Source organism: Pipra filicauda, unplaced genomic scaffold (assembly GCF_003945595.2).
Source record: "Pipra filicauda isolate LSUMZ 115617 unplaced genomic scaffold, ASM394559v2 scaffold490_size440907_pilon, whole genome shotgun sequence".
NCBI classification, from domain to species: domain Eukaryota; kingdom Metazoa; phylum Chordata; class Aves; order Passeriformes; family Pipridae; genus Pipra; species Pipra filicauda.
Window position 1 is genome coordinate 100596 of NW_024104632.1, and position 17440 is coordinate 118035.

General features: G+C 38.2%; 1 protein-coding gene across 1 annotated transcript; it reads right to left on the reverse strand.

The window, feature by feature from the left end:
• Positions 1-8747: 8747 nt before the first annotated feature.
• On the reverse strand, positions 8748-10506 carry MC4R (melanocortin 4 receptor). The gene is made up of 2 exons (XM_027731152.2): positions 10316-10506; positions 8748-10171 (listed from the first exon to the last, which is right to left on the reverse strand). The coding sequence occupies exon 2, from the start codon at positions 10085-10087 to the stop codon at positions 9092-9094; it is 996 nt and encodes a 331-aa protein (XP_027586953.1). The 5' UTR covers positions 10088-10171; positions 10316-10506; the 3' UTR covers positions 8748-9091.
• Positions 10507-17440: the final 6934 nt, after the last annotated feature.

Sequence of the window (17440 nt, forward strand, 5' to 3'; positions counted from 1 at the left end):
ACTGGTAATGTCAAAGCATTATGTGACCTTTGAAGCAAAATAATACCCTGGAAGCACTACTGAAAAGTCCCTCAGGAGCTGATAAACCAACCTACTCAATTTCAGAGGCAAATGCTCTATGCATTATAGTTCATAGGATAAAAAGGTGAAAATCATCCATCACCTGAGTCACGAATCTGCAATTCCTTTCAGTCATTTAGAGATCCCAGCTAAGACTGTCAAAAGGAGCACATTTTTCAGAGGTACTGCACAGTCTCTTGAAGGATTGCTATAAAACCAGCCTATTCCTCTGGCTATGCAAAGGTCGTGGAAAAAAAATGCCCTCACATATTTCCTTTCTCAAACTGATTTTAAAAATCAGTTTCTTCGGTATAAAATGCTGCTGGTTTTCATTATTTCATTTGAATTGCAGAGGTGTAATTGAAAAAGGAATTAACCCTTGACCTAAACTGCAAACTCAATAAACTAATACTGTGTCTGTGGCATATAAAAGAGTATCTCCAGCTGCGTCAATCACCAAGGCTTATGCTTTAGACATTTTCTACTGTGAGTCAGAATATGCAGCAAGAGAACAGTCTTTGCAGTGCTTGCACCTACTGAAGAGGTGACCACCTTTCCTTTTCTGACAGATATGGAGCTTGAAGAGGGCAATGCAAGCTGAGTGATGCAAGAGTCTGGAGATGCCACCCAAGAAACTAAGCATTTGAGCCAAAAGTTACACTGTCTTTCTAATGAGTTCTTTCACAAATGCAACTGTTTAATATGACCAGAGTGAAATTCTTCACCTAGAACAGAACATAGGAATGCTTTTTTCCTCTGACATACCACCTCTCAGTAATTAAAACGCTGAAACTGCAGGCCAAAAATTTGCCATATGCACATATGACAGACAGGATTAGTTTTGTTTTGGTTTTTGAGTTGTTTTGTTTTTTTCTCTTAGTAAGTGTTATGTTTTACTGCGTTAGACGGAGTGATTTGTAAGTTAAAAGCTTTATAGTTCTGAGGTCAGAGCTGCTTCTGTTCCTGTTTGTCAGGCACTGAACTTGCTTCCCTGAATGCTCTTCATTATCCAGAGCACTTTACATTCAACTATCCTGAGGGTGCATCATATGCTGCAATTAACATCTAACATTGCAATGCTTGGCATTTCTCAATTACTTCTTATCCCTGAAGCTGCTGTTACTCACATTACTGTTCCAGAACACCCATTTTGAACAACTGAGAGTAAAACTAGATAAACTAATTATAAGGTAAGATTTATCAGGTAAAAAGACTTTCTACTCAATATTTCGAGTCTCAAGGTAGAGTCACCTGGTCTACAAAAATGTTTTCCTCTCAGATTTTTTTGCCTTCCTAATTAGAAGATTCCAGGATATTTAAAGCCTTTTAAGAATCTCAGTTAACAAAGGGAAAAAGATACCCCCAAAAAATTGCATTTTGCAGTCCCAGCATCTAATATGGAAAAAAGAGTGTCTATGTTCTGAAAGATATGCCAAGTATTATCTCCTTCTGTCTCCTTCATGCATTAAATGAGAGAATGGCCTCTCCAAAAAATAAGGTTACAGGCTGAATTTGGAGCCATGTGATCACATAGCAGTTCACTTCAAGTCCAAGTAGCCGTCAGACTTATAGATGCAATAGTTTTGTGATGAGTTGGGTTTAGTTCATTTTTTACATAAATCACATCCAATCTTTTTGAGCTGGTCCTTTGTTAAAATAGAGACTGTAGAAACTGCATCACAAGAAGATGTTTGATAACTATAAACCAGAAAATGAATGAAAGAGTACATACACGTCTTTTCCTGCCTCTGTTGAGGAAGGAAATTAGGAAGTTAATTAGCTAATTAACAGTTACAGCTGAGATTTCCTGGTCATCAGTGAAGGCACTGCAACAGAAAAGAGGGATGCCAAAGATACATCATACCTTCTGTCTGCATTTTGAGTTCCTTCCTCAGAAGCAGATACAGCAAATCAGGAAGTTTAACTGATATTATTTGCGGCAATGAGGATCAGAATATATGATTACAACATTCAGGTTAAGAAACTAAATCTCAGAAGACAAAAAATGTAGCCCAAGAGGAACTCAGAGCTTCTCTGCCTTAAATAAGGTCTTAGTGATTTTGTAGTAAATTATTTTTTTTTCAAAAGAAAATTATTTCCTTATTTCTTAAGACAACATAGAAATGTAAGAAATTTACAGTTCAAATCCATAGTTTAACCTCCCTTGAAATGCCCAGTTGTCGAGAATTGAATTCCTGATATGTCAGCAGATCTTCACATCTGAAAGAAGCTGTTTGAAAAATAATGAAGATGGGTCATCTCTTGCTTCCCTTAACCCCTCAAAAGTTTCACTAGCTTTGCCTTGAGCACCTGTTAGGTGATGGATACTCCCAGACTAAATGGTACTGGTATACACTGGTACACAGTGCACAAATAAGAAGAATTTCTACCAGCAATACTTTTAATATTGCGTGAAATAACATCCTATTTGGCCTGGAGACAATTCTCACAGAGAACAACCATCCTTATCTTAGAGGGGAAATTGGACTGTCTCTATTACTTGTGAGCATTGTATTTCCATGGGCAAAGCTGAAAATAATAATAATAGGAAAACAATTACATTAACTTCATCTCCCAAGCAAAAACTTAAGGATAATAAGTAAAGACATATTTCTACACAATTTGCATTATTTGGTTTTGTCTTCATGTACAGTCAGGCTTTTTCCCAGTTTTACTGTGTCTGTATCTGTGTTCAAATAATTTGAAGCACCAGTGATAAGGTATGGTATACACTGTAAAATAACTTTCAATCCCTTAATGCAAAAACCCACAAGTCAATCAGAATTTGGCATGTTTGTGCACAGGCAGCTAAATCTCTGGACAAATATCTGCATATTTTCCACTTTTCAGAAAGCTTTCAGACTCCCTTAGCACAGGTAAAATTGGGAGAGTGTGGAAAGTGATTACCACAATAGTAGCAATTTAATAATTTTTTTGTTGTTGTTTTTAATTCAGACAACTTCTTTTCTCTCCCTGTTCAAGCAGAAAACAAAGTTTGATTGTTGGTTCTTTTTTAATAAATCAGTTTTCAGACTGTATTGAATACAGCTTTGGAAAGCTTACTGGGTGTTTTTTATGATGCACTTGAGGGGTGTAAGTTGAAATCTGTGTGTCGATATCTGGGTTTGCATGAGAAGAAATCTCAGAACTGCACAGAGATGTTATCAGAAGAGAAAATATTTTTATATCAAATACTATCTTCACGATATGTTTTAATTCCTCTGCACTTCAAAATGGTTGCTGTAGATTATTGTGGGAATTAAGTGTTTTGTTTATGCTCTGCTGATAGTTACTCCAAATGTATTTGCAATTCTGTTTGTTTACTCACCTGCTGTCTTTTTACAAAGAATAAAGCTCTAATACACTATTGCATATTTGTTTCAAAAATAGTTAAGTATGGCAAATTACACACCTACAAGATTTTTAGTTTTCTTTTTTCCACCTGGAAGAATATGTAAATGACTTCTTATCAATGCATGGGACAATATATGCAAGATTTTCAGTGGATCCCCTGATTACAGGGGGACTGCAGCCTCGTATGTGCAGGGCTGTATCCAGTGAGATATGCCAGGAACAGAACTCAGTGGTACAAGTCTGACTGCCATTTCCACAGAAACTATCTGAACATCAGTTAGAGAAAGTGGATCGTTCAGAGGATTGGAACCACAGAAATAAGATAGGGTTCAACAGTACAGTGTTCAAAGACATTAATTCAGAAGCTAATATCAGGTTTTGAAACTCTGCAGTGAGAGTTCTTCATCAGGAAAAAGCCCAAGAGGGGAACATTTTGAGATAATTAGTTCATCACAGGGGAAAAAACCCAAAACACAAGAGGCACTCTAGACATGAGAGGCACACAATTTAGGTGAAGGATTTTCTGTGGAACTTGACTAAAATGTACAGAGCATCAGAAATGCTCCTTACAGTGTTGTTCTCTGCCATGTTGTACCCAGCACAGGCGCCCCAGTGGTGGTAGCAGCACTGGAGGGACTGCCCTGCAATGGATACAGCTGATTCCAGCAGCCCCAGAGGCCCCTCTGCAGGGCACGGCTAAGCCCCTCAGCCATGGTGGGACAGATGTTTCCCTGCAGCCCATGGAAAGGCCCCAGGATGGAGCAGGGAAAAGTGTGAGGAAGAAGTGGCAGAGAGGAGCTGGTGTGGGTTGGCCACAGTCCCATATTCTCCATACCCCTGTGCTGCTTAGGTGGGGTAGGAGGTGGAGGAGTTGAGAGTGAAGGAGTGAGGTTGTAGCTGAGAAAAAGCACCAAGGAAGAAAGATGTTGTTTTAGTGTTTGCATTTGTTTCCCACTAGCTGAATCACTAAGTAAATATTTTAATTTGCCATAAATTAAGTTCATTGTTCCCAAATCAAGTCTGTTTCATCTGTGATAGTAGTATGTAAGTGATATCCCTGTCTTTATCCAGAGCTTGCTCAACCTTGTTCTTATTTTCTCCCCTGATCCCACTGACATGGGGCATGAGCAAACAACTGTGTGGGGGTTTTGCTGCTGGACAAAGACAAACCCACCATACAGACAGGAGATGACGGGAGAACTCAGATTGATGGCAGTCCAGAAATACACAAATACAGAAATATACCAAGCATGAAGGATAACAACTGAAACAAATTACTAGTATTTGCAAGGGAAAAAAATGGATAAAAGCAGAACTGATGAAGACATTTACATTATAAACTCAAAGAGGGTGATCTGAAAATCTCTTCATCTGTGAACAGAGTGAGTAATAATATGAAAAACAGCTAGGACAACAGTACCATTTGAAACCAGCAAAACCAAAAAAGAAGCCAGGCAAAGTCAATTCATAACCTAGCTTGTGTGACAGTGAGCATCTCTAATAGCAGTAGACAGTTCCTTGTAATAGGTAAGAGAAGTATTTTATACAAAGAGAAACACTAGGATACTTCGGATGTGATGGAAGAAATCAGAATAGTAATTTCAAATCTGAGATATTTTCTGGAGAAACAATGAAAATTTCATGCCTAAAGGTACATTTTCTGAGAGCTCCTTCCAGTGAGATTGAGATTGCAATTCCTATGCAAGCCTATAAACAACACAGTATATTATAAATAACACCAGGACCAAAGTTCTTCACCAAAACTAAGCTTGAGAATGAAGGAGGCCTCAAGGAATACACTGTATAATAGAATCAGTTTAACAGTAACTAATTAATTTTAGAATTATGTGATTTTTAAAAGAACACGTACTCTGCATATCTCTTAAAGGCACAACTGAAGGCATCACTGTTGCTGCACATTCAATTACGTTAGTCTACCAGACCATTTCTCTTTGCTTCCAGATAACAGCATGTTTCAGTTGTAAAAGGGATTTTGGATCATCATTCAAAATATACTCTACTGAGACAAACTCTAGCCTCCTAAGTACCTTTTGGAAACCTTTGCTTTGTTCAAAAACTACTTCAGAGCTAAAGAAGTGTCACTCTTGAAGAAAGACGTTTCATTCAAAAGTTTTGTGAGTCACTTTACTGTAAGGTAAAACATACGCAGGTATTCTTCCCAAGAATGCCAAGGCAGTGGAAGGATTAAAAGAAAAGGTTCATTTCAGATGCAAGGACCACTTTTTTACCATGCAGCTCATCGGGCCAAAAGGCAATGCTCCACCTCCTTCTCTTCTCTCTCTCCTCCCCTGCTCTCTCTGGCCCAAGGAGGCCTTGTACATGTCTGCAAACATGTTATCTCTCTGTGTACCAGAGAGCAAGGCTGAGAACTTCTCTTGCTATGGGGGGAGGGGGGGAGAGAAAGGACCTTTGAGAAAGAGCCACCACCTAAGCAGAAAGCCTTCCTAGCAAAAGGAGTTCCAACTTTCAAATTCTTCCAGAAATGTATCAGCCACTTATGTGAAAAGTGTGGAGAACACTACCATCAATTTCCAGCTCAAGTAAAGACTACATTCTAGAAGGCGAAGCAAATCCATTAGCCTCTTTTTCCAGCAGGAGTGAAAATGTAAATCCTTACACCCGTAAAGTGGAGACAAAACGATTTCCTTGCCACAGAGGAATATACTGTTGTTACCTAACATGACTAGAATGATAAGTGCCAAAGTGATTAGAGCCTCAGTTATTTAAAGAAAGAAATCACATTTTCTCAGGAGATTTTCAAATAGAACAAAGTTCCAGAAAATTGAGTGTGGAAAATAATCCTCCGCTCTGTCCACTCTCCAACAAGCTAGATTAGTTTATTTATCTTTCACTACACTAATTTATATGGATGACAAACTGATTCAACTACTCAGAAGGAAAAGACTAACTGAGAATAGAAAATTATCTGTGCAGCAGGTTTTCAAGTAATTTCAATTAATTACACTCCCAAAAATGATACCATGAAATGAAAAAGTCCTCTTTAAAAAAATATGTATATACATTTAGCTTTATGAAATAAATACAGAAGTGCTACTAAGCAGGCTCAGAGCTGCTAAAACTCTGTAATAAGCTAGTTTTAAAAATTAGGCTTCTAAATGAAATTTAAATTTTAGTGGGGTCATAACTGTCTTGACTAGTCTTAGTCCAAATAAGCATAAAAGAGGTACGCACTGCTTTTTGGAAACTGCAAGAAAACCATTGATGCAAATTATTATTTTTCTTCTACTTGTGTTGGAAAAAAAAACCAAAACCAAAAAAAACCCACAACAACAACAAAAAAAGAGACTGTTAGTTTTAAGAATCAGCTGGCGGATCAGAAAGTAATTTACAGACACAATCCTGAATCCTCTTCAGAATTCAGAGGTCTTTAAATTAGGTGAGTGGTCCTTGTATATCTTAAGGGGAGAAATAGAGACTTTCAAGGTAATGCTCAGAGCATCTAATGTAGAATCTTGCTCTTGTGCCACTTTCCACTGGGTCCTCTCTGCATTCATGGACTGCAAAGGAAAATCTGGATCCCAGTATCATAATTTACAGTCCTAAAACAGCTATAGAAGGTGAGGCTAAAGAAAGATGAAGTAAGATTTGTGCCTTGTTCAAACCAGCACCAGCAATTTCTTTCATTATGGCCTGAATATTTTTGCATAGATAGTATCAGGTCTCATGGGAGAAAAAAAGGCCTTTATTAAAGTCCATTGAATTTTTGGATAGACTATTAATTGAAATACATTTATTGTTTTCTCCTCTTGAGCTTTAATACTCCTTCTTTATGCATTTTTTATTCTACTAAGAGCCTTCAATGCATAAAGTCAAATTACGTTCTTACTCTCCTTGTAAGGAAATTAGAGTTAGAAATCCTGGGACCCACCTTAAGTCCTTCATTCTCTTTAACAGAGAATGAGGATCAAATTTTGTCATCATCTTAAAATATCCTGAAAAGTTACCCACAACTGAAAGATCAGCTTCTGTCTGAAGAATCCCAGGTAGCAAACATTGGTCTCTTTGAAAAGCTTTTCATAGTATGTTTTTCTTTAATGAAGGAACAAACATCTTGAAGAAAGAAGCTGTTTCTTAGAAAATTCATAGGACTGCTCATCCTGTTTTTAATTTATTCATTGTTCATCTTGGTAAAATCAAGCATTCCGGATTAAATCCTGAGTTGTACTGTACCTTTAATTTTGAGTTTTTAAATCAGAGATTATGAGATCTTCTGCAAGTTTCCACTATGTTTTATAGTTATTGGGAATAAAGAAATTAATTTTTCTGTGTCCTTACATAGAAGCTGATATTTTTGAGGTGTTGAATGACATCTTCACGTAGTCCTATGTACTTCCATTTATACTTTAAATGCCTCCAAAAGTGCTAATACCAGGGACCTGAGGTCCCTACTATAACCTGTGGAGAGAGAGGTGTTTTAGTGCGAAACCGAGAACACATTCAATTAGATGCTTGTAAAAGTGAATTGAATTCAAGCAGCAGCAGCACACAGGGCTGCCAGATACAGAACATGGGTAACCAGACTCATCAGCCAGCACTCACTCTGAGTGATAGCATTTCCTCTGCAAACCCCTTATGTTCCACAGTGTGGTCTGAAGTGCTCGGACCAAATTAACACATGCCTTGACTCCTCTTTAAAGATCCTGGCAGTGAATCCCATCTGCTAACATCACACTTCAGAGCAGAGGGCAGCTTGTTTCCAACAAGGATGTATTTTTTCTGAACCACAGAGTCCTTGTTCCCCACAGCACCTCAGAATAAGGACTGAATGTTCAAAATGAAGTTCCGACTTTGTCAGGTAAATCTCTCAGTGAATCTTTACACTGGTGCTGGCACTATCAAAGATAATACTGTATCTGCCTCATGGCTGAATGGAGGGTGCTAGGCTACCTGGATGCCAGTGTTGCCAATATATCCAGGGCTGACTGATGCTCCAGGGAGCAATTTAAAGTTTGCAAAAAAGTAGTCTCAGACATACAGCAGTCATCACCTGGAAAACAAAACCCATCCAGAATCCCAAGCATTCAACTGTCCGTGTAGCAAGTGTTTGAAAAATCTTGTTGCTGTGGGTAATAACTGTAACAAAGAACAGAATTGCTGCTGTGGAGTACAACAAAAAGAGTTCAAAATTAATCAATACAACTTGTTGGTTTTACTAACGTTTCTGAAAAATTTGCTTTCTAATTTCAGAGAACCTCTAATCCACTATTATAAAAGTATATGCTCTATTTTAAGATGTATATAATGTAACTATAATTACTTCAACAGAATAAGAAAGAGTATCAGTCAATACATACTGTAAGTCAGGCAAGTTATTTATTTTTTCAGCAGTTGAAATATACAGCTGCTCGTGTTTGTTGGTATTTCACATAAATCGTTACATTTATTTGCTTCTTACAAACTGCTATGAAGTGCTACTTCTCTTTCCAGCTAAATAAATTACAGACTGTAGACATCACAAACATTTTTAAGAAATATTAATTACATGCGAATGGGATACAAGAATGAGAGAGAGGGGAGACAGAAAGAGGTGCTCACTCTTAAAGGTTTAAAGCAAATTCTGCTGAGAAAGAGGATCTGAAGGCTTGGAAATCTGTGCTGCATGTTGTGTACACAGTAACATATCCATCCATTTGGTTTAATATTTGCCAGGGAAATCACAAAGCCCTCTCAGGCTACAGCAGCATATAATCTCCTTGAATGTTTTCCTGAGCTCCTGACTCCGGAATGCATAGATTAGTGGATCAATGATGGAATTGCACATGATGAGGATCAGGTAGAAGTTAAAGTGGGACATGAAGCATACACAGTAAGGGTTGTAGGGGCAGGAGATGTAGAAAATCAGGTGCAGGAAAAATGGAGCCCAGCACACAACAAAAACTCCAATCAGGATGGTGAGAGTGATGGCCCCTTTCATGTTGGCCCCTTGGCGAATAGGGCCAGTCCCTGGAAGAACAGCAATCTTTTTTATATGCATCCGAGTCATCATAAACATGTGGACATAGAGGGATGCCATGAGAATGAGCATAGTGAAGAACATGCTAATAAGGCAGATGATGACAACGCTGCTGTCAGAGTAAATGATGAACAAAATGCCTGAGACCGTGCAAGCAGCCCAGATGCATGTTATGATAACACCTACACGTTTCACTGTCATGATATTATGGTACTGGAGGGCATAAAAGATAGTAAAGTACCTGTCCACTGCTATTGAGAGAAGACTGCAAATTGATGCAAGCAAGGAACTGCAAATCACTGAGTCAATGACATTGTCAATGTTTATGGTAAAGCTCTGTGCATCTGTGTCTGTGTTGTTTAGCAGCGTGATGACAATGGTTTCTGATCCATTAGATACACTCACTAGCATGTCAGCCACTGCCAAGCTACAGATGAAGAAGTACATGGGTGAATGGAGATTCTTGTTCTTGGCTATCGCCACAATGACCAAGACGTTCTCCAGCAAGCTGATGATGCCCAGAGTCACAAACACTTCAGGGGATACAAAGAGTTGCTCGTAGCAGCCTCCCGAGGAGTGGCCCTTTGCATTTGGCTCGCTGGCACCTCCGTGCGGTCTGTAGCTGTGGTTCCAAAAATGGAGAGGCTGGAGTGTCCCACGATGCTGGGTGAAATTCATCTTATGGAGTTCCCCTTTCAACTTCCTGCTTTTAAAACTCCTGTTCCTTTCGCATTCCTCTGAAAACCTTCTTTGGCTTTTCAACTTGGGAAAAAAAGAAAAATAAGCTAGGACCAAGGCAGATAGCAGTTCAGAACACTTTGACTACTCTGACAAAATCAGGTTTCAGACTCAGAAATATCGGTTTACACTCTCACAGATGCAGTTTCTGATCATCTTCACATTTACCTTGGTGATTTATGTCACAGAGTCCCAACAGTCTTTATGTTTGCATCAGATTCTCCCCTGTGGTCAGCTCCTGTTTAGTTCACTGGTATGCTGCAAGGCTTTTTTGTTCCTTTCCATTAAAGAGAGGTGAGCATAAAATGCCCAAGTGACTGCTGCAGAGCAGGAACTGATTCCAAACTGCAAGCACCACTCTCACTCTCAGACAGCGCATGCCGGCTGCCTGTTTTACGGTGTGTGGAAGAGACAAATATTCAGGGCACTCTCCGCCTCTGCTTTGCCTCCCAGCCAATGGGACTCAGGAGCTGCAGAAAGTGGAGGGGCTGCTGATTTCGAGCCTCTCTGAAACATCACACGGCACAGTAGCTTCAGATGCAGCACAAGCTACAAGTAGCTACAGAAATGCAGACAGGCTACCAGAGATTTGTTTCCCTTCTTTAACTTCTCAGAATAATATTTAAATAGTTTTTTAATTAGCAAACTTACAGAACTGTACTAGCAATCTTACAGAATTCTGGCAGCTGAACTGACAGCTTTTTATTTTTCACTACATGATCACAGACTGTGATTTACTACGACTTACTCTTACTCTTTCTGTGGCACAAAGTTGCTCTGCCTTGCATATGTGACAAAATAAGAACAGGGAAAGGAAGCAAGGGAATACATATCTCCTCTTGGTTCTCTCTCCCAGGTCTCCTTTGCCTCGCTAACTTTTCTATCCCTTAACTGTCCACTTGCAAGATGTGTTACAAGATTGCATTATATTCTCTAAGCTTCTTAAAATTTTTAAGAAATGGAGACAATCTAAGGACTAAAACCAACATGACCCAAAATCACAAATGTCTTAATACACTGTCCTAAATAAAGCAGTTTGTTCCAGGTAATATTCCTCTTCATAATCTTATTTTTGGGAAAGAAAAGATGATGGAATTGGTTGCAGAAGCCCTGTAACCATCAGGAATTAAGATATTGAGCAGAAAAACAAAAATCAGTATTTAGAGTAGATGAAGGAAAGTAACAGGAGACAAAGTTGCAACCTGTAAGAAATGGAGGTCATACAACAGTAATGACACAAAGGCATTAATAAATTTCCTAGAGGTCCATATGGCCTGTCAGTCCTTGAGAAGAAGGAAGAGAAGAATACTGAAAGAATATGAAGAGACACGACAAAAGTTGTTTTGCTGTTACCATTTCAAGCATTACAATGACTAATTGAAAAACAAATACACTGAACAAAGACTAATACTACAAATGAATTTTAAAGGTAAGGAGGCTATAAGCAAGTCAGTCACTGCACCTGAGAGTAATGTTTGCAAGGAAGTTGTTTGAAGTAACATTTCCAGTCAACTACCAGGAAGACTATGTAGGGATCTGTATCTGATGCAAGAGTCTATTTCCTACAATCTCTTGAAGTTTTTTTCATCTTCTATGTATTAGCTGGCTTTAAAATGAATGGCTATAAAGAGGTACAGGAATATAGCACACGAGTAGAAGCACAACTATCTATATTCAACATCTCAGCACCAGGGTGAAGGGGACTTTTATTTTCACACTTGATTTTATATAGATCTATGGTTATGAAGACCTATATCAGAGGAAAAACCTCAGTCAGTGTTTTCTAGGCCCCTCCCCAGACAGATTGCTTCATAAAACTGAAATATAAACAACCAAGATAAACAAAATAACTTACACCACAGGAAATCCCACATTCATCAGTTTGGAAAATATAATTTACCAGCAGCATGCTTGAAATGAAATAATTTGCTGCCAAAAGGATGAGATTTGCTTTCCTATCAAGACTTAAGGCAAGCCAGGATTCAAAAAGATTTGTTATCTAGTTATTAATCCCTGGGCCAGCATACAGCATGCACTAACTCCTGCCATAGACAGGACTTGCACACCCAGTCCTTAAAGGACATCACTACAGTGCGAAAAATTGTATAAAGACTGATGTGGGAGAACATCATCTCCCCAGAGAAGGTATTGTTTGTACAGTTGCAGCCAGAAATTCATAATCTTTCAGTTATGCCGGGGAGGCAGGCACTCAGCATCCCTTCCCTCATGAACCTCCCCATGCTGGAAGTGCCCCTGACACAGGAATCTCTCCCCTTCACCTACTTAGGTAGAGCAGTCGAGTCTGGCAAGAACAGAGAGAAACTACCTCCAAAGAATACTGCCCCTTTTGTCCCAGTTGTCTGTCTGTTCCTCTTCTGGCTCCTCCCTTTCTCTGCGCGTTATCTCTGTTCTTATCCCCATTTATCTTTCCATTTACTCTCTTCACCCAGAAGCTATACAGACAATGGTTCATGCTTGATTTTTCCCTGGATGTGATCATTAAAATGCAATATTGGTTATAACAAAAGAAAGAAAAGCACACTTTTTTCCCACCCACAGCCATCACTCACCTCCAAATTTCTGTTTATGCTCTGCATTCTTGGGGAACATTTATTTTAGTGCTATGCATTCATACTTGTGCGGTGAGGTTACATGACTGGAAGTAGTAGATTTAAGGTAGTTTAGCAACTTAGTTGAACCTCTGAAGAGGTGATGTATATTAGCCTGCTCTAACTAAAAGGTAAAACAAGCTGTATGAGCATTTTTTAAAAATAAGATACAATCTATGTGCTACTTCCATGGTAAAAAATGGATATATGTCTCTGGCTTTTGTTCGATAACATATAATGTTAACCATATAATGTTAAAATCATTCAAAGAATCCTAGCTCTCTTATGCCTGAAAATATGCTAATATTTCAATTTTTTTAGTAATAGATAACAGGAATATTGCCTAATATACATTGCCTAAATTGTTTCTTAAATTTTTAAAACTTAAAACTAAGCAAATATTTCTTTCTGGTGGCTGGCAAGCTATTCAGTGCCATGGAAAACCAGTCATGGCTGCAGAAAACTGTAAATTGATAACTGTATATATATCTCATTATTAAGTGATATACTGATATGAGCTTCAGCTCTTAAGAGAAATGAACCATCAATAAAGATTTGATACCAGCCTCCCCTTTCAACATAATGAGGAATCATACGATAAAAATTATTATTTTGACCTGTCTTTAAAAATATCAATTTTAAGACTTCCTCCAACACAATTCCCCCATGTTCTATGCTCTGTTTGCAACTGCGCTTCTAGACCCACCCCCCAGACAGTATTACAGTCATCTCCACCTCCCACCATTTTTTGAGAGATGAATTATCCTCTGGCAGTTGATTTTGAAAGTCAGAAGAAAGCATTCACTGAAATCAATAATGAGCAGATAAAATCCCAGTAGTAATACAGGAACACAGGCAGAGCCTCGAGCAGGCTGTATAGGTCCACTATGGGAGAAAAAAGAAAGGCCTTTTCTTGCTCAAATGTGCAGCATGTGAGATCTCTTTGAATCCCATGACCATGTTACTTGAGCACTGAGATAATACTTAGCACTTCAACATCTGTAACCGGAAACAGAGGAACGGTTGTGGGAAGCTGCGTAGAAAGAGGAGCCAAATAACAGATTATTAACATTTAATCAGTCCCTCAGAGTTGTTGCGAGTCTGCTGGTACTGTGCAGACGGCGATGCTTCATTTACATGCACAAGCATAATTCACAGAAGAATTTGATTACATGTGCTCAGATCCAGTTTTTCCGTGCATTCAAATCCTCAAATCCATAACACGGTGAAAACACTGTAATATATTTTACCATGCTAATTCTAAAATAAAAAAAAGAACCAGGCAAATAAAGTTTGAAATTTTCTATAAGACTTTAGCCCGTATCATCTCTTTATTTTATAGCAGTGGCAAATTCCACCTAACACAAAATACTCACCAAAACCAGTTAAAATAATGCAATGTACTTCTCTATCCTATCAACAGTTGTCTTTGGAAGAAGGATTTCTTTGATTCTTTCTAGTTCATTAAATTAGCATATGAGAAATATGGAGACATTTGTTTGTTCATGTATTTGGACAGGTACTTTTGGTCTCCCAATATCCCTCTGGAGCAAATCTCTGCTCTTTACTCTGTCCAACATTCATCCCCTCATCTTATTGCAATCTGGACTGTGGGTGATGCATTCTGTATTAACATCTCTGTTAGTCATGGAGATATGAAAAAATCATTCCCAAGCTCTCCACTTGTTGCCCAGTATTCTGGACATTGATCACTATCTTTTGAGACCATCTGTCTAAGCAGTTTTCAACACACCTGTGATATGTGAATGAAAACACTGGTCGGTGGAAAACTGGTCTAATACTTTTTCACCTAGCATTTTATTTTGGAGTACTGATTGCCTTAGAATCTTACTTATTTGAGATGAAGGCAATTTTTGAGTCCAAGGTCTTCAGTGTTGAGAGCAGGAGCCTCTTTTCCTCCCATCTGTTAGTTAGAAGAATAGGAGAACTCTTTAATCAATCTGGGGACTGAAAGCACATAAATGTTGATTTTGCTGGCAAGTGATACCTTTGTACTTGAAGATGCTGTAACTGTGCAGAAGTGGAATGTTTTCCATTAAAATGGCACGAGGAGTGCAGAGGCTTTAAGCATGTAACTATTTAAATCTCATTTCTATTTTAGATGACCGTTGTTGTGGTCATGGAGATTATTAATTGGCAGTCAATGCAACAATCACAATCCTTGTCCTATTCTTTTCTCCCCCATCCCATCTCTCCCAAATAATGACTTTTCTTTTACTTGTTTGTAGATTTAGGTGCTTGTCTGTTCAGACTCATCTGAAGCACTTTGTTCAAGCATCTCCGTAATCTCTTTGGTGTTAATATCCCTCCCCAAAAGATTTACAGCATCATTTAGGATTAAGAACATGTTAATCATTGCCATTCATCCAGATTAGCAAATGAAAAAACAGTAACCCTGAATTTGTAACTTCTTTGATTTGTTTTATGCCAAACAAATAAGCTGTTAGCTCGGTCATTTCCTTTGCTCACGACCTTTGAATACAAATACAGCAGAGGTAATACCTCTAAAAACAAGACACTTTTCTTTGCTCTATAGGCTCCTGAAACAGAGAAGTTTTCAGCATGATCATTGCTTCTCTTAGCTTAGATCATAGGATCATTTTATATTATGAAGTTTAAAATATTCTTCACTTTTCTAGTTTATCATGTTCACTTTTCTGTCATAATGATATTCAGTGTTTATCTGTGTGAGAGTTTCAGTAACATTTTATTCTAGCAGAAAACTGATCTAGTTAGTCCAGCTATCTAACCATGAAAGCCTGAAAAATGGTATGCCTCATTATAGTTGAATGAGAAGTAGAGAACCAAGTCAGAAAAACTGACAGATCATCATATAGTGATAGCCCGAGATTGCATTGTAGCAAAAAAAGTAGCTGTTTGGTATGACATCAAGTCACTTCAATTCAGTTTTTCAGAATACACCCTCAGAGTGTGTGTATAACCAACAGTTAATGTGAGATGGAAAGTTAGTAACTGGCTTACGATTTCTCTTCTAGTCCCTTCACTTCCGAGGGTGATTGTTGTTATTCCAATGCAAAAGCCATATGAACACTTCTTCAACTCCTACTGTAAAGTGACTGGTGTTGTGCATGCACAAAGCTTAGCAGGTTTGAAATCCATCAGTTAGGAGCTTCTAATAAATCAGGGTTATTTATTGTCTAAATTAAGGAATTTACCAACAGCTGTTGTCAGGGTCCTGTCTCCAGTGCGTGTGCCATCCTATAGCTCTTGATGGCACATGCCCTAAAATGCATGCTTGCAGAATCTGGGGGCTAAAACCCTTTGGTGATGCACATAAGGTAGGCAGTGGCATGCAGATACATCTGAATATGTCTGTTAAGGTAGGAGGGAGCATTAATACTACAGAAACCATAGCATGATTGCAACTTTGATGCAGAAAATACATACAATTAATTCAGTCCAAAATAAACTCCAAACAACCGAGTACTTAGTAATTCAGTGTTGTAAATTTATGCTCTCAATGGTTTACAGTTATGGGACCTATGTTTTCATACAGCTATTTTGTGTTTAATGTCTATGGTTATAAAAATACCAATCTTGACTTCTATACCAAATTCCTTGTAACGTTTCACTTAATACCTTGATACTCTGATTATGCGTTTTGTGCATATGACAAATTCACAAATTACTAGGCTGCTACTGTTACCATGACATCATTTCTTTAGTACCTTTACAGAAAGAGTTGTTTCCTTAGTAGCCATTGTTCAAGCTGAGTAATTTCTGTCTGGAGGGGTTTACATAAATACAGTTACTGAAAACCAGATTATTTTAACTCTTACTGAATTTTCTGCACATACACATGTTTATACATATATGTATAAACACTTCTATCTCAGTTCCATATCATGCAGTCATGTTCTGTATTGTCCTGTGCTCTTCTATGTAATTTCATGTACGGGAGATAGGAGCTATTCCTCGAGAAACCCCGAGCAGCTTGAGCTCTGTTAATAGAAGTAGTCTTCAATCGTGTATCTTCACGGTGGATTTTCATGGCTTCCATCCATTTTGGTAGCTCACCAAAGCACACTGTTTCTTAGTAAAGACATTGGACAAATCCTGGACAAAGTTAGCAGAGAGTGCTCAAGCTACTCGTGAATTGTTTTCCTCCACTGGAGTTCTTTGAAAACAACTAGAAATCCTGGAATTATAATCTGGTATAAGACATAAAATAGATGTACCAAGTCTTGTGACATATGAAATAGTCAGCACTGGTGTCATGATAAGACTAGATGAAAGGAAAAATTTCTGAGAGTAATTCCTTGAGATAAGCACATCATCACCGACACACAATCCAAAATTCTCATAGTTTTCTCTAAGAACCGGGCACAGAAAGAGAAAATACAAAACATCTAGACTTTTCAAGAGTTATAGTGTGTCTGCAGTGTTTTATTTCCTGATAATCTCTTTAAAACAGTTATCAATATATAGTGAGAAGAATACCCCATTTCATCTTGTGACAACTGATGCCATTTAAAAAAGTCTGAACTAGAATATTGTACTGATAGTAAACTTGACCCACTGGAAAACAGATGTATTTTATTTTCTTACAGAAAAAGTCTTCTTTTGAAATTCAGAAGCATGAACTAACTCCTATTTTTGAGTAGCAAAGATGGTCTGGGTCATTACTCAGAAGTTCTGGTCC